General features: G+C 45.8%; 1 protein-coding gene across 1 annotated transcript in view; it reads right to left on the reverse strand.

Moving 5' to 3' along the window:
* The window catches only part of TRIM24 (tripartite motif containing 24), a 1,193,545-nt gene that overhangs the window by 502,468 nt on the left and 666,419 nt on the right, over window positions 1–24,658 (reverse strand). Inside the window, exon 12 of the mRNA XM_086952962.1 lies at window positions 6,068–6,137. Coding sequence (XP_086809088.1) covers window positions 6,068–6,137 — 70 coding nt within the window. The remainder of the gene's footprint in view (window positions 1–6,067; window positions 6,138–24,658) is intronic.

Raw genomic sequence — 24,658 nt, forward strand, 5'->3', positions numbered from 1 at the left:
CAGACAAGGCTTCATTAAACGGCAGCAGAGGCTCCAAAGGGCATGACTGCGGCTTGAAGACCTCGGTGAGGATGTTAGGCCTCACGGCCGCGACGGGGAGCTCAAGGTTTAAGGCCTTGGCAGCCCTCATCAGCACCACAGAATAGGCAGCTCCCTCCACCGATGCCACGGTTGGAGGAGAGATCAAACCAGGGTTAGGGGAGTCGTCCAAACCACTGGCATCCCCCAAGTCACCCGTCCAGTCCGGGTCATACTGGCACTCGCGAGCCAGAGGGTCCTCGGACCCCTCCCAACCTTCACCGTACTCCTCATCCTCTCCGTATTCGGAGTCAATGATGAAGACCGGCTCCTCGGGGTTCATGGGCCCCATCGGCGCCGGGACCGGCGTCGTGCGACGCCCATCCGGCGCCGCGTCCGGCGTCGGAGAAGGTAAGGGGACGGCGCCGCCCGGAGCCGGCGCCGGAACCCCACCGCCGGCCGGAACCGGCAGTGGAGAACCGGCGCCGCGCGGGGACGGCGCCGGGGGTAACCCCGATGGCAACGGCGCCGGGGAGGCCGGAAGACCAGCCGGCGCCGATCCCGAAGGCCCCTGCGGCGCCGGGGTCGGAGCCGTCGGCGACGCCGGGCCCGGAGCACCCGACGGCGCCGAGGCAGGGACACCCGAACCGCCAGGGCCCCCAGACGGTAGCACTGGGCCCGAAGGCGCCGTAGGCCCCGTCGGAGAAGCGAGCGCCCTCATGGCCATGAGGAACGCCTCGATCTCCTCAGGCGTCGCGCCATGCCCAGGGACCGGAGGGTATGAGGCAGGCCGCGCCGGCGACTCTCGCGGAGCCGCGGGGTTGGGGTCACCCGAGCCCCCGGCCGCATCGCGCGAGCGTCGGGGGGAGTCGGGGGTACGATGACGACGCCCCGACTTCTTGTGCTTCCTACCTGACGAGCCTGACGAGTGGTGTCGACTTCCGGAGCGCCCAGCGCGGCTCCGCGACCGCTCCCTCGAACGCTCCCCCGACCTCCGGCCGGACCGGGACCGCTCCCGGTCCCGACGTGGGGCCGACACCCGGAGCTCCAGCAGCTTGCGGGACCGCTCCCGCCTAGCCTTGTTGGTAAGGGCCCGGCAGTCGAGGCACGATTCCACGTCGTGGTCGGGGCCCAGACACCGGAGGCAGAGGCGGTGATGGTCTGTGACCGACATCGTGCGCTCACAGTCATCGCAATTCTTAAATCCAGGCATCCTATCAGGCACAATAGAGAAAAAAGTCGAAAAACTTGGTCAAAGACCGGAGTACTGCTCTTCCAGATCTGCGTCCACTGGCGCGGAAAAAAGAAGAACTGACGTCAGCGCGCGGAGGCGGCGTCTATGTACTCCAGCGACGTCATCACGGCGCACGACGCCGACGACGGACGCGGAGCCGCAGGGGACGCCTGCAGACGACGCCTACCGACGCGCAGGGGTACTGCTACGCAAAAGTTTCCGGATCCAGACTGACGCCTGGGGATATTCTAAGGTAAGGAATCTAACACTAACGTGTTTCTTTCAGATAAAATAAATACTTCCTTCTGTTGCAGCTCTGAAGGTTAACTTCATGCTATTAATGTACAGTCCGCGGTTGGTGTATAAACATTCAACCCAAGACAAACTTTTAATGGCAACTCTGACTCCCTGCAACACTTCAGGCTTCGTTTAAAAAGCAATTGTGCTCACTTAACTTAAAACTTAGAAATGTAAATGGCATGATTCGCGAATGCAAAGTCACATTTACACTCATAAATCTATTTGCTGACATGCGATATTACACCATTATTGTCATTAATTACTGTTGCCTGAAAGTACATTGCTCCCAGGGCAGGGCGTGGGTGTTCCTGGGTGAGAAACACTAGGTGAAGACCGATTTGAATAAAATCACGGATTTGTTTGTGTCAATGGCAAACGTACACCTACATCTGGGGTGGGAATGGGAGAGAGCACCCCAAAAAGGGTGAGATTTTTAGGAAGAGGTTTCTTCACAAGGAAACAATTTTAGTCATGGACCAAAAAAGAAAAGTTAGGAGGTCTGTTTGCATCTGGTCAGAGATTTCTGCATACTGAAATAACAAGCATTTCCAATGCAATAGGTCTTGCATTTGCAGAGTTTTAGCTGTTGGCATTGTAAATGACAATGGAATTTATTTATCTGTTTAAAAACAACACTTAACTAAATGGCATTGTCATTTGCAATGCCAATAGCACAAACTCTCATAAATGCGAGACCTATTGCATTGCAAATGCTCGTTTTAAGGCTAGGCAGTGGTCCCTGGGACCAGTGCCTGCCCTTAAAAAATATTTTTAGAGCCACTCACAAAGGGGAAGGTGTCCCCTGGGGACCCCTTCCTGTTTGCGAGTGGTTTACCACCCTTTAATGAAGGGTGGTAAACAGCGACTGTTTTGCAACTGGAATTGCTGTCGCAAAACAGTGCTACATAGCTTCAGGAGTCGCTATTAGGAAGGGACGCAATTGAACGCCCTTCTTAATAGAGAGCCGCTAATCCTATTTTGCGAGTCGCAAATTGATTCGCAAAATAGGATTAGTACATGGGCCACACGTTTTTTGCAGTCGCAAACAGGTCTAAAACCCATTTGCTCCCGCAAAAAACGTTAGTACATCTGGCCCTTATTTTCTTATCCAGAATTGGGGTATCTTTCATAGATTCACATGCTTGAACCAGAATAGCAAGCAGCTAAAAATGTAACTGTCTGTAGTGGATGGCGGGAATCATGCCATACATAAACATTAAAAAAGTCAGTGCATTAAAACAGACATTTGTAACTATGCAAATACCCTTCCAATACTAGAAACTTTAAAACATGTCTACAACACCTCACGCACTTCCATCCTGCTATGTTTATGATGCAAAAATGAAATATTTATCCAACGGTGTTAGAAAAATTAGGTTACTACTTTTTTTTATCTTGTTAGAAACATTAGCAAATGATATTAAACAATGCTATGCAATTTCAAAAAGCATAAAATTCCTCTTTACTAGAAAAGAAGTCCACCTTAATTGAAGAGATGATGCAGTACCGCTTGAATCACAGCTGCATCTTCACGCTGTGAACACTTTTCGATGTTGCAGCACGGCAAATTCTCTCCAGCATCACTCCAGGGAAAAGAGCTGCTGACATGGACACTGTGGATTTCGCTAACTCTCCTAGTAGAAGTGAGAGCCAGTAGGAGAGCTACTTTCCAAGTCAGAAACTTCAGTTCAGCTTTGTGAATTAGCTCAAAGGGCAGCCTCATCAGTTGTGCGAGGACCAAGTTGAGGACCAAGTTGAGCTTCCATTTCAGAGGGGATTATGAAATCCTCTAATGTCCTCTGGGGGAGAATCTGATGGTAGGTGGGGATTGCATTGGTATGATATAGTCCTCTCAAGGGTCTGGTGCATAGGTAGGGTCCCGGAGCTCACCCTCTTCTCTCTCTTCATCTGAAGCAGAAGTATCCCCTATGATAGGGCCTGTTGGTAAGGAGAAAACGCAGGTATGACTGGAGATGGCACAACTGGCGTATCTAGCAGATCCACCTGAGGCAGCAGTCCCTCAGGCTCAGTTCCGTTGTCTGTAATCTGCCAACATCGCCTGCAGGTCCTGAATCAGAGAAGGAGGTAGGTGGGCCATGTCCCTGGGATGCGGTTCCGGTTGAAAACCATTATTGACGATATCTTTGCTGGTAGTACTGACTTTCGTCATGTAAAACTCCTCCTCGTCTTCGACAGTTAACGTGCAGCTCTGATTGACTCTGAGCTACACCAGAAAATACCATCATCATCATGTTCATCAGAGTCCTGTATGTCTTAGAGATGTGGTGGGATCAATGGTGACACCTTACTGCACTCAGCCATGGTGAGACGTAAGAAAGTCTTGGTAACCTTTGTTACCCGAGTAACCCTCATCGACTGTGGCGTCAATGAAACAGGCATAGCCGAAAGGGCAGATTCCCTTGTCAACTGTGTCGTCGTCCAGAGTGTTGCCGTCGTCAATAGTATTTCTGACAACGGTAGTGTCGTTGACGTGGTGGTCGTCAACGGGAACCCCGCCAACAAATTGACTGCCGACGGCATCTTTCCCAACTGCATCTTTGTGGATGATTTCTTCATCCACTGAAGGACATCAATGGTTGCCGATAGAGATCCCAACGTCGAAAGGCTCTTAGTGAAATTCTGGTAGACGGTGTAGGAGCAAACATTGCCATTGTTGTCACGGTTACTGTTGTCGACAGTGCAGACGAGGTCACACTTCTCGTGGTCGAGGAGTGCAGTAATGTAGTCGACAATGGTTTGTTTGCCTCCCAGGATTTGAGGAGGAGGCTCTTAATTGGTCTTCGTCCTTTCTGGAAGGTAGGGAGGGTACAGACAAGGAATGTTCTGAGGAGTACGTCACACCTTTTTCCCTCTTAGAGCCTTTGATGTCCCAAGAAGGTTTATTGTGTTTCCTATCTTCTACAGAGGAACTGTCCCTTGACCTGGATCTCTAGTGAGACAATGAGCATCTCTCACTCTCTTCATCAGACACAATTCTTTGATACTTAGTGGTCTGAAGCCACAAAAGCAGTCTTCCCTCTATACTTGAGTTTTTAAGGAAATGGTATAGCAGATCTTGTATTCCTTCACCTCATATTTATGATGGGGGCAATATATACACTCCTTGTGAGGATCATCCACAGTGACCCTTTTCCTGCACAGGTTTTACATGAGCGGAAAATGCCTCTTTTGTCAGACATGGTGTCAAGACTGTAGAAAATTCCAAAGGTTCTAGAAACTGAGTAGCACTTAGGGAGTCTCCTTTCCACACAACGTGTGGTGAAAGTCTGAGGGAATCTGCTTCTACTGGGAGTGTTCTAGAGGCTGTTGACAGTTGATTGGCTGTATTTCAACATTAGGTCCTTTAACAAAAAATATTAAAAAAAAGGACAGATATAGGCTATAAATAACATGTCTAGGGCCATTACAGCACAGGATATTTATTAAATACTGCTTAATTATTTTACTGTGGGAATCTTGACAACAGGGAATGATTCAAGCATGTGAATCTTTGAAAGATACCTCAATACTGGATAAACTAATTCTTTCAAAGTTCTACTCCTTTTTCCATGTTGAGCAAAACATACAGCGCATCAGTGCTCCTTATGTTTTTCTTGGGCTTCTGCATAAAGAGCGACTACAGTATGATATTGCATGCAGGTCCTCCTTCTGGAAGGAGATCAGGAATTTTCTTGAGAGATGGGATTTAATTTGGCCTCACTTTCATGGATAGCCCTGGAGGGAATATATGCACAAATGTTGCAGAAAACGTTGTTAAAAGGGCCAGTAATTGATTATGGGGAAACCCTGCATTTCTGAGTACTTATGTATACAGTACGCACAAGGGTTACTACGGATCTATTTTTGTGACACATTGCATCTATTCGGAGGCCGAATTAGTCCTCACTTGATGTTTAATCATCACAAACAACCAACTCTTAGTCCAACGGGGATCTTAATTAATAATAATTTAATTTATGCATAGCAACAAATAGTATACAACCAAGGTACTTCATTGAAAAAAGTAATACAGCGCAGTGCATGCGAGTTGTAACGGAAGTGATATTGGGCAGTTAAATGAGAATTCGAAATTATGATGATCTTGCCTGTTGCAAGCATTACAGAAGGCCAAAAGCACAATTCACAACTTAACCTAGATGCTGTCATGCGCAGTTTGGGGCAGTACAAAGCCAACATGGAGCTGCAAAATGTCACCTGCCAGTGTGTGGGAGCACTGCTGTTTAAATTCGCCAATCAAGTCTAGGAATATTCTAAAGGCTAGGAATCTGCAGCTAGGAGTATCCCTCAGAAATAATAATTTCTCTAAGAATTATCACATAACATTCTTACCTATTTGCTAAGGATCAAGTTCAACTTTCCAAGAAAAAAAACTTTTAAAGTTGCTATAAAGTCAGGCACACACTGTATAATCACACTTGGCAATGGTTATCTTAAAAAATAAAATACAGCAAGAAGCAGGCTTTTTTAGGATCAATAATGCAGGAATCAGCTCACCTTTCTCTGCTTCCAATACTAGATGCACTGGGTGAGCGCATGGGTGGATGGACACTTGCCACCATAGCTCCTAAATTAGATAAAACCAAATAAATAATTTATATGCATGCTACAGTTAACGTTTAGCATTTCAAAATGTTTCAAACATTGTAGAATGGGCTTTAATATACATTCACAAAATTAAGCCTCCACTGACAAGCAGATGTGCAACAGTTAGAAAGCCTATTACTTCAAATCTAAAGTGCCCCTTTTTGCATTTTTAACTCAGAAAGATACAATGATCTAGACATAGCAGCAATTTACTTGTTATTTTCTTTTCCAATCAGTAGGGTCCCTAGACCAGCATTCTATACAGTGAGGCACTATATATGTTTTAAGTTCCCTGTATACTTTGAGGCCTTTTTGGGAGTAATTATTTTTATTATTCGACAATCTAGTAGGAATATGGGGTGCAATCTTTTATTATATTATAATTCTAATGGTTGAATTAATCATCTTTTCACCATTTTTTGTAATGCTGGTAACATTGCTTTGTTTCCTTCTACTAATAATTGCAGCTCATGTATTTACACAAGAATCAAACTACTTCAATAAATACTGAAATGCCAATTTGAGTATTTCTTGTGTCTCCCTCTGGAAGGGTAGATCTGTTGCCACTATTTGCCTGGGGGAATTAGAGTGGTTTTGTTCTGAGGTTAAAGACACCATCCGGTATCCTGTCAGGTTTAGGGGTCCAGATGGCGCACTGAGCTAGCCAGGAAATAGGCCAACATATTCCGATTATATGAGTGGACTCAGTCCCAATATTTTGACGCATAGGTTGTTCAAACACAAAGCCCTACTTAATTTGTAGGAACTGTACAACAGTGAAAACGTAGGCAGAGTGACAAGGTGTGATGAAGCAAAGTACAAGGAGACAGGACAGTAATGAACAATTTTTGTCTGAAGGTTAAGAAGCCCCAATAGTGAATTGGTTGATGAACAAGATAGACAGAAAAAAATACATTCACAGTCTGGGAGACAATGGAGTGATAACAAATAAATATGGGGCTGCTGGAAGCTGAATCTGAACCAGTCAGGCAAAATCATATGCAGGGATGCCACGGCAAAGTTTCAAGTTCAAGAATTTATATAGCGCACTACTCACCCAGAGGGTCTCAAGGCGCTTGGGGAGGGGGTTGATTATTTATCGAATAGCCAGGTTTTAAGTTCTTTTCTGAAGGAGATGTGGTTCTGTGTAAGGCGGAGGTGAGTGGGGAGTGAGTGCCAGGTCTTGGCCGCCAAGTAGGAGAAGGATCTACCTCCCATGGTAGATCTTTGGATACGTGGAACTGCGGCGAGGCCTTGATTCGATGATCTTAGTTGGCGGGTGGGTGTGTAGAAGGATAGTCGAGTGTTGAGGCATTCGGGCCCTAGTTTGTAGAGGGCCTTGTGTGCGTGGGTGAGGAGACGGAATGATATTCTCTTGTTGACGGGAAGCCAGTGGAGGTCTTTCAGGTGGCCGGTAATGTGATCTTGGCGAGGTATGTCCCAAATGAGTCTCGCTGATGTGTTTTGGATGCGTTGGAGTTTTTTCTGTAATTTGGCTGTAATTCCGGCGTAGAGGGTGTTTCCGTAGTCTAGTCGACTCGTAACCAGTGCGTGGGTGACAGTCTTTCTTGTCTCGGCGGGGATCCAATGGAAGATTTTTTTGAGCATACGAAGTACGTTAAAGCAGGAGGATGAGACGGCGTTGACTTGATTGGTCATCGAGAGTGAAGAGTCTAGGATGAAGCCAGGGTTACGTGCGTGATCCGTGGGTATGGGTGCTGAGCCCAGATCCGAGGGCCACCATGAGTCGTCCCAGGCAGAGGGGGATCAACCTAGTATGAGCACTTCCGTTTTGTCTGAGTTAACTTTAAGGCGGCTGTCTTTCATCCATACGGCTACTTCTTTCATGCCTTCGTGAAGATTGGTTTTGGGGTCTTTGGTGAGGGAAAGGATCAGTTGGGTGTCGTCAGCGTAGGAGATGATGTTAAGGTTGTGTTGACGTGCGATGGAAGCGAGTGGACTCATGTAAACGTTGAAGAGGGTGGCACTGAGTGATGATCCTTGTGGTACACCACAGATGACTTTGGTGGCCTCTGATTTGAATGGGGGAAGTCGGACTCTGAGTTCTCCCAGCTAGGAACGAGATGATCCAGTCCAATGCTTTTCCTTTTATGCCGATGTTGCTGAGGCGTTGAATGAGTGTGCTGTGACAAACAGTATCGAAGGCGGCGGAGAGGTCAAGTAGAATGAGGGCCACTGTTTCTCCGTTGTCCAGTAGTGTTCTGATGTCGTCCGTTGCTGCGATGAGGGCCGTTTCGGTGCTGTGTTTGGCTCGAAAGCCGGACTGAGAGGGATCGAGGGAGTTGTTGGATTCGAGGAAGGCGGCGAGTTGGCTATTGACGGCTTTCTCAATGACTTTGGCCGGGAATGGGAGGAGGGATATGGGGCGGTAGTTTTTAAGTTCAGAGGGGTCTGCTGTGGGTTTCTTCAGGAGGACGCTGACTTCGGCATGTTTCCAACTTTCTGGGAAGGTGGCAGAGATGAAGGAGCATTTGATGAAATCACGGAGATGGGGTGCGATGATGGAGTCTGCTTTGTTGACGATGTGGTGGGGGTAAGGGTCGGTTGGCGAGCCAGAGTGGATGGAATTCATGAGGCGGATGGTGTCTTCAGTGGTGATTGGGTTCCAGGCGCTGAGGTTGTTAGAGGGCGGTTTAGGTTCTGAGGGGGGTGGAGAGGGTTGTTTGTTGGAACTGTTTTTGAAGCTGTTATGTATGTCGGCAACTTTGTTGTAGAAGAAGGAGGATAACGAATCGCAGAGGTCTTGGGAGGGAGTGATGTCGTTTGAGGCTGCGGTGGGGTTGGTGAATTCTTTAACTATGTTGAATAGTTCCTTGCTGTTATCGGCGTTGTTATCGAGTCGATTCTTGAATGCTGATTTCTTGGTGGATCGGATCAATTGGTGGTGTTTGCGGGTGGCTGCCTTGAAGGTGGTCATGTTGTCGGTGGTTGGGTTTTTTCTCCAAGTTTTCTCGAGAGTGCAGCATTGCTTTTTGGATTTCTTAAGGTCATCGTTGAACCAGGGGGCCTTTTTGCTGTCTTGTTTGGTGTGATGGTTTTTCAAGGGTGCTAATTTGTCAGCGCTGTGAGTAATCCATTGTTTGAATTTGATGGCAGCTTGGTTTGGGTCCGATGAGAGGGCGGGTGGGTTTTGGTTGAGCGATGTGAGGAGTTGGTCGGTGGTGATTTTGTTCCATTTTCTTCGGGGGATAGGTTGTGGGGGGTTTTGGGTTGAGGTAATATGTAGCTGAAGTGAACACAGCGCTGTGGTGCGATCGAAGGAGATGTGTTTGCTGGAGGTGAATATTGGGTCGAGCGTATGTCCGGCTACATGGGTGGGGGTGTCAACCAGTTGTTTGAGGCCGAGATTGGCCAGGTTGTCAAGAAGGGTGGTGGTGTTGCTGTCGTTTTTCTTGTCCAGGTGGAAGTTGAGGTCTCCTAATAGAATGTAGTTCTCGGAGGCGAGGGCATGTGGACTGATGAAGTCAGTGATGTCTTCGCTGAATTGTTTACAGGTTCCTGGAGGCCTGTAGATGAGGGTGCCTCTGAGTGTGGTCCTAGGGTCGGTGTGGACCTGGAAGTGGAGGTGTTCGGCGGTTGTAAGGTTACGTCGGAGCTGGTCGTGATGCGGATGGTGTTCTTATGGACGATGGCGATGCCTCCTCCTGTTTGGACGGTGCGGTCTTTTCGGAGAATCTTGTAATTGTGTGGGTCTTGATGCTGGTAAATTTGCAGGAGTGGCAGGCGAAGGGACCATGGGTTTGTCCCGGGGCAGCTACGCAGCATAGAGGTGTGCGTCCGGGGTTAAGGGCTAGGAGGGTGGGGGCATCATATGTTATGCAGGAGGAGTGCGGTTTGCGAGGGCCAGGGGGTCTGACGCTGGGCGCGGTCCAGGTGCGGACGGGCGTAGACGGGCTTACCTTTGGCACACCTTCGGCGCGCATGGGGCGCGATCGCTGCGCGTGAACGCTGCGCACGGGAGCATCTGTCATATATGGATGGTGGAGTGGGTGGGGGCGAGGGAGGGTCAGCTGGGAGGCGGGGCGGCCTGTGGGGGACAGCTCTGAGGCACCACAACAATCAGTAAAATGGCGGCAGCGAAATAAAAACGAAACTGGAGGTAGGCACAGACAATCAACAATGGCTTTACTCTATTCTAAAGCAGGCAATGCACAGTCAACCTAGCGGTACAGATCGCGCAACAGCTGTGAAAGGGCGACTTAAAGCGCCGTATTAAATCACCCCAAAAACGCTACAAATGTCTAAGATGTTTTGTAAAGGCACTCGCACTACAGCGCTATGCTGTGTACGAGGCGGCAGTAATGCGAATACAGATTGTGCAAGATCGCAGTGTACGATACCAATCAGGAGCTGGGAGCGAGGGGAGCGACCGCCTTCAGCAAGCGTCGCGTGGGTTGCTATAGTCTAAGTGAGATAAAACCACTACTTGGATCAATGTTTAAAGAGCATCTAAGGACAACAAGCATTGGCAAAGCCAATAGATATGGCTAATGTAAATGCCATAGTGCTTCTCTGTCATGCATAGGGTGGTCTTCCCTCAGACTTTTTGCCTCCTTACCTCCACTTTTTGCTGTATCGTTTTGTAGGCTGTAGGCAACTGCTAAACAGTGCTAAAATGCAGGTGCATCTTCCCTAAACATAGTGACATTGGTATGTACAAGATTGACATATTTAGTTTACTTATACATTCCTTGTAAAGTGGTATACCATACACCCAGAGCCTGTAATTTAAATGTTACTAGTGGGCGTACAGCGCTGGGTGCGCCACCCACACACGCAGTCTTTCAAACCTACCTGGGGCCTGCCTTGCAAGGCCTGTGTTTACAGTTTACTGCCACTTCGATTTGGCATTTAAAATCACTTGCCAAACCTTAAACTCCCCTTTATTACACATGTCACCACTAAGGTAGGCCCTAGGAAGCTCTGAGGGCAGGGTGCTGTGTAACTAAAAGGTAGGACATGTATGTTGAAGTTTTGAATGCCCTAATAGCGACAAAGAGCTCAATTTGATTTTTGCTGCTGTGAGGCCTACTCCTCTCATTGGCTAGCATTGGGAATTCCTTAAAACACATTTAAGCTTTAACTCCTGATTAGAAAGGAGTCGCTACATCATGTTTCTTATCTTTGGAATAGTGATGATAAACCTTCTTTAGTGGTAAAGTTGGATTCATTTCTATTTAAGAAATGCCAGTTTTAGAAAGTGATTCAGAAAAGGGGGTGGTGATGAACAGAGTGTCTGAATTAAGCAGACCACTCTTACCCAGTCCAAAGATCAGGGCTTGATCCATCACCGTTATTTAGCTCACTGCACCATCCCAGCTCAGAACCTGGCTATATGCAAATCAGTCTGTCCCTGGCACAGTGCATCATGGGAACAGGGCAGACTAAACTACCAAGCCAATTCTTCACCAGAAAGGAGACAAGCTTCCGGGGACCGGTTTTTGGCATTTCAGCCGTCGTCGGCCCGGCTTCCTTGAATCCTGATGGTGCAGTGAGCAAGGGACTCATGTCTGAGTATACCCTGCCACACCTATAGTGGCCAAAAACGATTCAGAAAAGGGGGGTGATTGATGAACAGAGTGTCTGAATTACGCAGACCACTCTTACCCAGTCCAAAGATCAGGGCTTGATCCATCACCGTTATTTAGCTCACTGCACCATCCCAGCTCAGAACCTGGCTATATGCAAAACAGTCTGTCCCTGGCCCAGTGCATCATGGGAACAGGGCAGACTAAACTACCAAGCCAATTCTTCACCAGAAAGGAGACAAGCTTCCGGGGACCGGTTCCTGGCATTTCAGCCATCGTCGGCCCGGCTTGCTTGAATCCTGATGGTGCAGTGAGCAAGGGACTCATGTCTGAGTATACCCTGCTAAGAAACGGTGATGGATCAAGCCCTGATCTTCGGACTGGGTAAGAGTGGTCTGCTTAATTCAGACACCCTGTTCATCACCACCCCCTTTTCTGAATCATTTTGTCCACCATAAGCGTGGAAGGGTATACTCAGATGTGAGTCCCTTGCTCATTGCACCATCAGGATTCAAGCAAGCCGGGCCGACGACGGCTGAAATGCCAGAAACCGGTCCCCGGTAGCTTGTTTCCTTCCCAGTATAAGAATTGGCTTGGTAGTTTGGTTTGCCCTGTTCCCATCATGCACTGGGACAGGAACAGACTAATTTGCATGTAGCCAGGTTCTGAGCTGGGATGGTGCAGTGAGCTAAAAAACGGTGATGGATCAAGCCCTGATCTTTGGACTGGGTAAGAGTGGTCTGCCTAATTCAGACACCCTGTTCATCACCACCCCCTTTTCTGAATCATTTTGTCCACCATAAACGTGGAAGGGTATACTCAGATGTGAGTCCCTTGCTCATTGCACCATCAGGATTCAAGCAAGCCGGGCCGACAACGGCTGAAATGCCAGAAACCAGGCCCCGGTAGCTTGTTTCCTTCCCAGTATAAGAATTGGCTTGGTAGTTTGGTTTGCCCTGTTCCCATCATGCACTGGGACAGGAACAGACTAATTTGCATGTAGCCAGGTTCTGAGCTGGGATGGTGCAGTGAGCTGAAAAACGGTGATGGATCAAGCCCTGATCTTTGGACTGGGTAAGAGTGGTCTGCTTAATTCAGACACCCTGTTCATCACCACCCCCTTTTCTGAATCAGTTTTAGAAAGTGGACATTTCTCTGCTTTTAACTTAGCTGTGTGCCTGCAGCTTGACACCAATATACGTCTGGAGTGGGTGACAACAACACTTTGTGCAATCCCTCGAGACAGCCACAAACACAGGAAGAGTGGATGAGACGGATAACTCCTCTGCCTTTTGATAGCTCTTCCTGGGCAGAAAGAGGGAGCTGAAACATCTGAATAGGCTGCGTCCTGTGTCCCACACAAAGCACTGATTATATCCCCCCCCCACCCCCAGATATCATGGTAGACAGGGCTGGAATGAAAGGGGACTTGTGCACTTTCAGGGCTTGTTTCTAAGTCACCCCAATTCAAAGGCACAACTGGGTATAATTATGTGGGCTCTGACACTACCAAGATATTACCCTACTGCACTTGTGAAGACATCTGCTATGAGTAAAGACTGCTGTGCTCCAATGATTGCCACTCTGCTTGACTGACTGCTCTAAAGGAACTGCTTCTCTGCTTTGCATAGCTGCTCTGTTTATCTCCTCCCTGCTGACAATTAGGACTAGACCCATCTCACTTAAACCTGAGTGACTCCAAGGGCTTGCCGGCTTGCCTCCTGTTCTAAAGTCTCAGGACCATCAAAGACATCCTACATCTCAGCTGCTTCTAAACTCTGTCATCTGCAAGTCATCCCTTTCCTGAGGTGCCAAGCCAGTCCTAGACCTCAGAAGTGGGTTCTGCAGTTGCTTTTTGCTTCAACGTTGATGTAGGGACTACTTTGGCCAATCGAAACCAAAGCATTGCCCTTCAACGCAGTAGCCGATGAAAGACAGCGCCTCGAACTGGACAGCTCAATGCCGACGGACAGGGTGGCTAGACATCAATGCAGCGCCTGCATCATAATGTGGTTCGACGCTAAAGCTTTCATCAACTGCGCAGATTGGCGCAGACGCTTCGCCTCCATCAATGGGATAGGCTACAACGCAGTGCCTCTTAGACTCCATGCAGCAAGTTTTCAATGTCAACGCTTGCTGCATCCAAGGTACTCTGTTAGCTGGACCTGTCGGAGTCCGGTAGCCGCCCTGCCCTCTATTGTGGTCGGCCTGAACTTTGCATTTACCCCGTTCTAGCACGACCTCAAGTAACCTTTAACTCTATTGAGTTCTAAGCACTGTTTTTGGTTTATTCTTTAAAAATGCATTACTCAGATTCACCGTATTGGATTTTTGTCATTTTGATCTTGATATTCTTATGAAAATATTCACTATTTTTCTAAACTTGTGTGAAGTATTTTTGTGGTGTTTTCATTGTGTCGCTGTGTGTGTGGGTGTGTTCCCCAAATCTTTTACACATTTCCTCTTTAGATAAGCCAGAATGCTCAGCGCCAAGCTACCAGAGGGTGAGCATAGATTATCTTTAGGTGTGTATCTAGCTTACCCTGACTAAGATTGTGGGATGTAGTTGTTGCATACCTCTGCCAACTTCTAACTTCTAACTTTCTCCATTTGCAAGTTTGTGTCTTTGGTTATGTGGCACTGTGATTGAATGCGAAAATGTGTCAATGAGTGAAGGGGTTTAGTAAATGGAAGGATGAATGAATAAGTGCAGAGTCCATGCCTATGTGAGAGCATGAATGAATGTTTGAGTAATGACTGCAGGGATGTAGGTCTGGATAAAAGAATTAGTGATTGCATGGAAGGACACAAATCGTATAGCAAACATATAGGCTCAACCTTCCAACAGCAGTAGTGCTAACGGTATTTTTTTTTTAAGTCAGGAAGTACCAGTTCTACACTAATTCAAATATGTCATCAGAGTTGTGCACATTAATGTATGGAATCCCTCAGTTACGTATATTTCAAAAAGAGGTGAAAGAGTGCACTCCTTGTTATCACAAGTATTCATTGTCTTTAGTTAATCCAATTTTCTCTTTTTCGCATGCAGCCCGGGGTCGTGGTAAACCCCTCCACCACGTGTGCTAATAATTTATCTAAGAAATGGAGCGGATTTCCGCTCCTATCCCGGATGCACAGCTTAATCCCTGCAGCATTACAAAGATCACACACTTTTTTAATGTTGTTTACATCCATTTATTTCGTGGTATTACAAACTTTATTCATACTTTCATTTTTTATCCTGTCACGTGAGAGGCATCAGGTCTTTAAATATTTCTAAAACAACAGATATGCACATGAGGACTTTTTCTGGAGTAGAAAATAAACATGATTCATATTCCGTAGTAGATGTAATATTCAATGCATTTCGGGCTTTTTTCTAGCCCTTCGTCGGGGGTTCACTACAAATTACAAGAAATCAACATTAGATGAACTGTTCCATTTTACTACTTTCAATCATCACCCAGTTCATACCTGTTCAAAATACTATCCCCGTACTTGACATTTTCCCTCTAAATGTATGACAACAACAACATGCTGAAAATAGATGCCCAAAGGAGCACATTGCGCCCCTTATTCCTCTCCCTGTTCCTTTATAAGCCACTCAATCGTTTTCCCCATAAATATAGCTTTATCTTCTCCTATTCCCTCAAAGAAAATCTCCACAGCCTTCTCCCGTACCTGTGTTATGTGTCAGCTTAATCTCCTTCCCAGCGTACTCTCCTTCCACAAGTCAATAAAACGTCATTATCACCTGCTTCCTCTTTAACCTTACAGATGTAACTCCACCCTTCCCAATTAACCAATTGCACGCACCTCCCTACTCCCTCAGCTAAAACAGTCAGTAAAACACTACAGATAATATGCTACCAAGTCACTGTACATGGGAAGCCACTACAAATTATAAGTCAACCAAACCCTGAAAATGTACTACTCCCTTTCCAGCAGTGGAATGCATATATGCATGTGTGAGAGGAAGCCTGATTTTTATAACCAATTTTACTGTTTTCCATTAAACAGCAGTAAAAGTAAAACACAAGGTTTCAGCAGATAATAATCCTCATTTTATAGTCTGAAAAAGTTTTACCACCAGTGAGCTCTAAAATAAACATGGTACCTAAAGTTGCTACGGAGATGTAATACAGGTTCAGCCTGAAACATCAACTGTGTCTGAACTTACTGTATGTCTCTGCTATGTTATGCAGGATTGTAGTGTGCACTATCACTCACAAGGGAATACTGGCACTGAGCAGGTGTCAGTCTAAGCACACCTAGGGCCCAGTGGGGCTACTCAAAAAGCAAGGTCTTCAGATTATTGCAGAATTCAAGAAGTAGGAGGAGAAGTCTCTTATGTGTAGAGCCAGGTCATTCCATGCTTTAGGAACGATGTAGGAGAAGGCTCAACCACCAGATCTGATTTTCTATATGCATGGGAATCGTCCAAGTAGGAATCTGGACGAGCGGAGGTATCTAGAAGATTTGTGAAAGTAGATGGGAATGTTGAGGTATGCTGGGCCAGTGTTATGTAGTGCCTTGAAAGTGGTGGTGAGGAATTTTAACTGTGCTAGTTTGTGAACGGTGTGCCAGTGGAACTCCTTCAGGTGTTGTGTGATACGAGTGCGGCGTGGGAGGTTTAGAGTGATTCTGGCTGCTGTGTACTGAATGGCCCACAGTGAACTACAGCATTCAAGTATCAATAGAAAATGTGAGAAGCACAGAAGTGTAGACAGCAAAGGGAGCTTGGAAGGAGGTGGTGATTAAAAGAAAACAAGGTGGTGAATGGCAGGAGACGCTTCTAGTTTTTAACCAAGTTCTCAGAACAGAGTAAATATTTTAGACCTGACTATACTTATGGACTCTCAATGGTAAAAATCAACAAAGTGAATGTTTAGCTCTTTAAACTTCCCTTCTGTTGGGCAAAGTTATATGGTGAACATAGTGACAAACACATACACACAATGACAATGAATGGTGAAAAGAAACATAAGGAAAATAATCTTACAAATGGCTACATGGCATGCCTGTCATTGATACGCTACAGGAGGCAGATACAAAGTTTACACCTCTGATTGTCCCGCATAGTCCGTTATTGAAGGCATAAAACCTGTAGTGGTGGAATCATTTAGAAGAATATTAATGGCTGGTTGCTTATAAGTGATAAATAGATGATTAACATGTGCAAACTTAGCACACGTATATTCTGCACACAACTGTACCCTTTTTCTCCACAACAAGATATGCATAGGACAGACACACATGTACAGACAAACACATATGCAATACTTGGTGACAGGTGTTCTGCATCTGCTTTTAATGCTGTGGTCAAAGGCCCCAATAAATCAAGATGTTAGCTAGATTGCAGAGTTGTGAAACCGTCTTCAGCTGTAAGAAACTGTTTTGAGGGAACACTGCTGCAGAAGAAACATACTGAACACTATTTCAGTGGCCAGGTGTTTCTGTCGGACAACACTCATTAGTGCCGTTCTGATTTATGAGCCACGCTACATTGGAAATGGTATGGCAGATAACCTTATTTTGGATCCTAGTTTTAAACCTTCTCCCCTGTAGGAAACTGGAATATTAATTGGGGTGGGTGACTACTCACCTCAAGGAACAATCACATCCTGTGCCAAGATGAACGCTCATCACTAAATTAACCTGAATTCAACCCCTTTGTAGTTATGGCACAGAGCAGACAGTGTTAACTTTGGAAAATAATAAGAACCCCAAACTATATTAGAAAAAATAACATTTCATAAACAAAATGACACCATAATGACAAAAATCCAATAAGGGGAACTAGAGATATACATTTTTAATGTTTTAAGTAGAAATAGTAAAAAAAAAAACACAAAAGGCCAGTGATTTCTGTAGACAGGGACATTTTGAGGATCATATTGGAGCACAGGTCAGATGCACTAAGCAGGTCCGTCCCTGCCAAAGAATTCACCTTATGACTTAGTCGTTTAAATCTCAATCCACCACAGTAGTACAATTAAGGACCACATGGATGGCATTTAGTCAAGGTGTCTAACCTAGGCCATCAGCAAAGTCCAGTCCAGATTCAGTTGGCACTGGTCAGCTGTGAAAAAGTCTCCTGCAGTTTGTGTCCTGTAACTTGAACAGAAAGTTAACCTTATGACTTTTGCAGTCCACTTCTTTGCCTTGGGTACAACAGGGAGCAGGTTCACACATCAGGTGTGGCTCCTCTCAGCTCAAAACATAGCATATCAAAGTCCTCTTCTAATGCTCAGCAGAGTTAGGAACGGTCATTTAGGGGATGCCTGGATGTGCCGCTGTTCTGCCTGGCATTAACCATTGTGTGGAAATGAGTCCTGGACTTGCCCTAACTAATGGGGTAAAAGTTCAGGTGGCCAACCCTACAAACTTTGGGCATTTTCAGGACGGAAAAAGTCTTCAGTCACACTAAAAGTGGGCTCCAAGGGTTGTGGGGGAGTGTACCAAGGCAATCCTAGTGTCCTGCTACATCTAACACTAAAGTTTGAGACAGCCACTGTATCTACAATAAACCCTGAGACAGAAGTCTGTGAGGACTAAAGCAGAGTCCTTCAGCAACCAGACGGCAGACCCACAAGAACTTTCTTGGCATCCTGTATCTCCTCCTTGAAAGGGCCCCATGTGTTATATGTAACTCCAGCAGAACAGCCAAGCAGGAATTGACACTGTACTGTTAAAAAGGGTGGCCACTGCCCCCACCCTACATATTCAGCAGAGTTGAGGAGTCATCTCTGCTCATTCAGGTAAGCCTATTGTTTGTTTCTGGGAGGCATTTTACACCTACTCATACCTATCCAAGGCTAATTAGTGGCTGGGAGCTGGCAGAGGCGTATGAATATTTCCCATATGACATTCCAGGCAGGTAAACTAACTTTTAAAAGTTTCCTTAATATTTATTAAAAAACCAACTTAAATACTGTATAAGATTTTTAGTAAGTATTCAAAATAGTTGTTTATTTGTCTAGCTGGTCCCTTACCCACAGTCGGTATTACAATTTTAATCTGTACACGTGTGTTTGTACATAGATTGCACAATACATCGGCCTACCAGGAATTTGAGATCTTCTGGAACGATGTTGTTCAAAATCCCTAAATTCACCAGAGCCAGGATGGGTGGCTGTTCGTTCAGATACTTGGCTGCCAAGGGCTGGAACGAGCTCCCACTCGAGATTCGTATGGAACCCTCCGAAATCAGGTTTCAGAGAAAACTTAAAACTTTCCTATTCCCTCGCACTTAATTACTATTCCTTCCCTTGCCCTGTTTGACCTACCTGTGTCCCTTCCTCTGAGCTCCTTTGCAGTTTTCAGCGCTGGGACACTCTGTTTTTGAGTAACCAGGCGCTTTACAAATGGCTTCTATTCTATTCTATTCTATTCATAGGACAGCTAGACTTGCCATTGCAAAAATAAAGCTTTGGGACAATCAATGTAAGGACATGCTAATACTGAATTTCTACATGTCCTTTTTTAAATATCATGCAGCCTGCCCTCCAGGCTATAAGGCCTATAAAGGGTGGCATCTTAATATTTAAAAGAAAAGCTTTTACCTGTGTCAAAATGTTATTTTGACATGGTGTAATGCATGTAAAGCTACAGTGGTAGGCCTGAAGCTATGACTGCACATCCTCTATAGTGGATGGCACAATAGGTTTTGCAGTCCACTAGTGGCATTTAACTTCCAAAGACATTGGGTACATTTTGTGCAATATACTAAGGACTTGTATGCAAATTAAATATACCAATTAGGAGGATGCCACCTCGACAATGTTTAAAGGGGGAGCACAGGCACTTTACTTCTGGTTAGCATGGGTAAAGCGCAAGGAGTTCTAAAGCCAACAAAAATATAGGGTCTAGCAAAACACTAACATTTTGGGGTGACCACGTAAAAAGGTGGATTTTCTACATCCTCAATCCGCCAAAATGTACATCGATATAGCTCTACTGGCTAGCCTTCCGGCGTTGAGAGTAAGAAAAACAAGTTAGTTCCGATAAAGTGTGTATACATATGCAAAACAATCCTTTAACAAGTATCTCATAAAAAAGCATTATTTGTAAAACACACGCATTGTATGATCAATAGGCACCTGTGTAGCTTATTACTTTCACCTACTCAAAGGTGCAGGTCGCACAGAGCTCAGTTGAAAGATTCGAACATGTGACCTGCATGTTTCTAGTCGATTGCTTCTGCTTTGCAAACTTCCTCAACCTATGTCAGCGTAAACTAATGATTTTAGGTCTAAGAAAGACTCCTTGCTTGGAGGAGATCAGATAACACTTGCATGCTTTCGTGTGTCCTCTACGACCAAGGCTTAGCTCCAGAGGTCTTTTCTGAGCCTCTTTGTAGAGAGAATGTGCGCCATCTCTCCAGAGCAGGCAACAGTTACCAGCTGGCATATTTTTTAAACACTATACTTACATGTGGTGGGTTAAAACTGGTAAAGCATGCCTTGCAACTTTCAAAACCTTGTCTATGTACAAGCGCATCTCTATTCCTTGGAGATAGGAAATTTTCTGTGGATTAACCAACAAAGGGTATAGAACACAGATGTTGAAAATTACTGCTAGGGAAAAAAGTGTATAACCATGGCCCTTTAAAAAAGGTAGTGTGGAACTGCCGGCTCTTCACTTAAAGCACAGTGTACCTTAGTAGCAGGTAGTCATTAAACAAATCACAGAGGCAAGCAGGGACGTGCAAGGGAGCAACAGACGAGCTCCCAGAACAGCATGCATATTCAAACGACTGGCAAAACCAAAATGTCTGGGTTGGCTGCAGACGTCTGGTTTTACATGCCTATGTTTGTGAATTGCTTTTGTACAAATGGCTACTTTTTGTATGTTAGTGCACATTGTGCAAAGGCAGAATGCCATTGCTTAGATATTTAAGCTAGTGGCTGAAGTGGGCTGATTGCAATGGTAGGCTGACAAATGTGAACGACACCCTAACAAACCAATGAATGAAGAGAGCTGGACCTATTTGTAAATATATATTCGTGGAATTCTGCTATCCACGTTTAAAAACAGATCTATAATTTCTTTATCAGAACATTGACATGTGGAGCACTCAATTGAATACAATGGAGTGCTCTGTGCTTCTACAGGATGGTAAAGGCCTGCAGAGCAACATTCCAATGTTGCTTTTGTTCACAGCTATTGCTGTGAACAAAGGCCTCTCGGAGCTCGAGGGGATTTAAACCCCCCTAAGGGTCCGAGACGCCTTTGTTTCAATTGTTAGAACATTCTGCCCTCCAGTGGCAGAATGTTCTAATAGCCTTTTAGCCCTTCGTAGCTGGGCTATACCGGCTATTAAAGTCCTGCTCCCTTGTTAAAGACCCGAACCGAAGGCTCTGGCCTTAACGCTGGAGTAGGCCTTTAAAAGCCTGTATAGGCCGTTACAGCAGGCTATGAGGCTTTATTATAAGCTATTTCTGCGCACCCAGTCACCTATTATAAAGAAATGAGGTAGTCAGTCAACTGTAATAACTTATTATGGCTGAGTTCTGACATCACAATGCCTGCTGCCAAAGTCAGCAGCTGAATGAAAAGAGAGGTCAGGTCATGGAGCATAGCTAAAGCTGCCATCTAAAGAACACAAACTAAGCATGGCTTTTCTTTCTTCTGCACTTTTTTTCTAGCCACACAATGACAAACAGAAAGGAGATATTCATAGCATTATATTTATTTTTGCACGCCTTAGGCAATTATAGAAAAGTTAGAATCTATCTACGTTTCTACACATTCCGAGCTACTGCACCTTTAAAAATAAAAAATAAACTTGTTTTAAACTGTCGTTTTTTAAACTGATTAAAATATTTTTTGCAATTGAAGATCTGCGGAGGGAATCTGCTAGAACATTGGAGATCCCCAGAACATGGACAGCTGAAATGCTGATCCCTTGACTCAATGCCTAGTCCCAGAACTCCTGGGCTAGTTGAGAGAGCTGTGCCGACTTTGTACCGCCCTGTTTGTTTAAGTAATGCATACTTGTTGTATTGTCTGTCCGAATTAGTACCGAGGCCCCTTGGATGACTGTTCAAAAGGATTTAAAGTCCAAGAAAATGGCTCGCAGCTCCAGGAGATTGATGTGCCACTTCCTTTGTTGCACATTCCACTTTCCGTTGACAGTCATTCCCTGAAGGTGTGCTCCCCATCCCTCGAGAGAAGCATCCGTGGTGATGGTGAAATTTGGTATTTCCGCCAGGAATGCATATCCTTCCTGTAAATTCTTTAACCGAGTCCACCAGAGAAAGGCTTTTCGCATCCGAGGAGTTATGTGAATGATGTCGTTGAACAACCCCGTAACCTAAAACCATTGGAGGTTGAGTTCCTCTTGTAAAGGTCTCATTCTGAGACGACAGTTGGGTATCAGAGGGATGCAGGATGAAATCATCCAGAGGAAAGATTTGAACAGCCGAACTGGAACGTACTCTTTCTTGCAATAGGCAAAAGCCTGAGTGAGTTGGGTGTCCAGAGTGGCTCCCAAGAAGGACTTTCTTTGCGACGGAATGAGATGAGATTTCTCGAAGTTGATGGAGAGACCCAGAGACTGGAATAGTGATAGGCATCTTTGAACGTGAGCACTTGCCTTTGCAAAATAACTCGCCTTGATAAGGATCGTCCAAGTATGGGAAGATTTGAATGCCCTCTAAGCGAAGATGTGCTGCCACCGGAGCTAGAACTTTTGTGAAAACACGGGGTGCTGACCGAAGTCCAAAGGGGAGTACTTTGAACTGAAAATCCCTGCCAGCCACTCTGAATCGTAAGAATTTTCTGTGTCTGGGGAGGATCGGCACATAAAAATAAGCGTCTTGAAGGTCGAGGGTGGCCTTGTGATCCCCCATTGAAAGAAGCTGGAGGATTTCTTGAAGTGTTAACACCTGGAAGGAAACTTTTACAGGTATTTGTTGAGGGCGCGCATTCTCCTGATTTTTTCCGTGTAAGTAAAAACATGTTCCTTTTTGCAAATAAGGGACCTTTTTGATCGCTCCTTTCCGTATCATCAAATTTATTTGGATGAACAACTCCTTGATATGAGCTGGAGGTGGGCCCTTAGAGGAGAATTGAGGGATTTTGATGAATTCTGAATTGTGGCCCCTGGCCCCTATATCCAGGACCCACTTGTCTGTAGTAATTGCGGACCAGTTTGAGTAGAATCAGGATATTTTTCCTCCAACCTTTGACTGGGGGGATGTTCGAGATGGTGGCAGGTGGCATGTCTCATTGCTTCTTAGTGAAATCTCTTCCACGGTTGGAGGGCTTTCTTCTTGACTGCGTGTAGGAGTTACCTCGTTGTCCGTAAGACTAATGCATGTAGGGCTGGTATCTCTGGTTAGATTGAGAGGTTTGGTATGACCTCTGCTGATTGTAGTTTTCTCTATTGGAAAAAGATCCACACACTTTAGCACCTCGAAAGGACGAACTGCGAAACTGAAGGCTACCCAAAGATCTCACCGTCTCCTTGTCCTTCTTGATAGCCTGGAGGAACTTGTCAACATGCTGGCCAAAAAGAAACTCGCCATCAAATGGCATGTCAATTATCTTGGTTTGGACCTCTTGGCGAAAAGATGTGGATTTCAGCCATCCCGGCCTTCTCAACACAGCTGCACCCGCTAGCTGCCTGAATCCTGTAGACACCAGATCTACTGCTGCCTCGATCATTTCTGCTGTAGTAAGTTCACCTTCTCGCATTATCTGCCTTGCCTCAGATCTCGCAGGTTCTGGTAACATTTCAACATAGGGGGAGATGTCGGACCAAATTTGCCTGTCGTATCTCCCTAATATGGCTCGTGAGTTTGCGGCACGTACAGTTGTTGCTGCCATCGATGAGACCTTTCTCCCGATGGAATCTAATCGTCTGCCGTCTCTATCTGGTGGAGCAGATATAGGCGAAGAGGGGTCTCTGGCCAGTCTTTGTGCCGCTTGGGCTACGACCGAATCAGCCTTAGGTTGTCCTATAAGGCATGCAGGAGAGTTGTCCGGTGCCTTATACTTCTTGTCTAACCGGGGCAAGACAGCAGGAATAGAATTGGGTGTTGCCATAATTTTTAATCCTTCCATCCATTTGAAGTCAATGATGGGAATAGTTTTGACTTGCCTTCGCGGTTGGTCTTTGAAATCATAAAGAAAGCGATCGTCTTTCTTTGTTTCCATTGGGACTAGAAATCTCTTTGTAGCTCTCTCCATCAAGAGATGGAAGCCTCCGATGTCTACTGGAGGGAATTAGCCGTAGCTGGAGCAGAAGGTGATGGCGTCTGAATTTGGTACTCATCCCATTCTGACAGAACAGATTGTCATCCACCTCTACTGCCTCTCTATCTTCATCCGTGGTGTTAGCCTCCTGAGAATGGTGAGATGGCGCTGGAGAAGGTGGTCTTGGAGATCTCAAAGAAGATGCAGAGGCCTGAGGCATAAGAGTTGATAGGAGAGACCCCGCTGACTCAGAGGAAGGGAAACGACGATAGTAGTCGTCTAACGAACTACAAATTATTGAGAAGGGCCAAAGGCATCTGTGCTGTGGGCATCGTGGCAGGAGCTTGATCCACAGGCTCAGAGAACGGTTCCTCATCTTGATCTTCTTCCTGATATTTAATTAGCAATTCTGACGGACTCTTAGCAGTGCGGAACCAGTCTTCTACATCAGATTGCTCCTCGTCATCAGAATCTAGCAACTGGTCAGGCAATTTAAGTGGTGATAGAGCTTGCAATGATGAGCCAAGTCTTTCAAGCAAAGAAGCCGTCGTAGCCGGTGCAGCAAAGGAGGCCATAGACGGTGTGGAGGAACATACTTGCAGTTAAGAGCAAGTTGATAGTAGAGTCGTCGACGGTCTTGCCGCCGACGGTGCCGTCGTCTAAGGAGATGGTGCCGACTAGACATTTAACTTCGTCGATGGTGTAATCTTCGTTGACAATACCTTAGACAACGAGGCATCTTTCGTCT

This window comes from Lissotriton vulgaris, chromosome 1_2, assembly GCF_964263255.1.
Source record: "Lissotriton vulgaris chromosome 1_2, aLisVul1.2, whole genome shotgun sequence".
NCBI lineage: Eukaryota > Metazoa > Chordata > Amphibia > Caudata > Salamandridae > Lissotriton > Lissotriton vulgaris.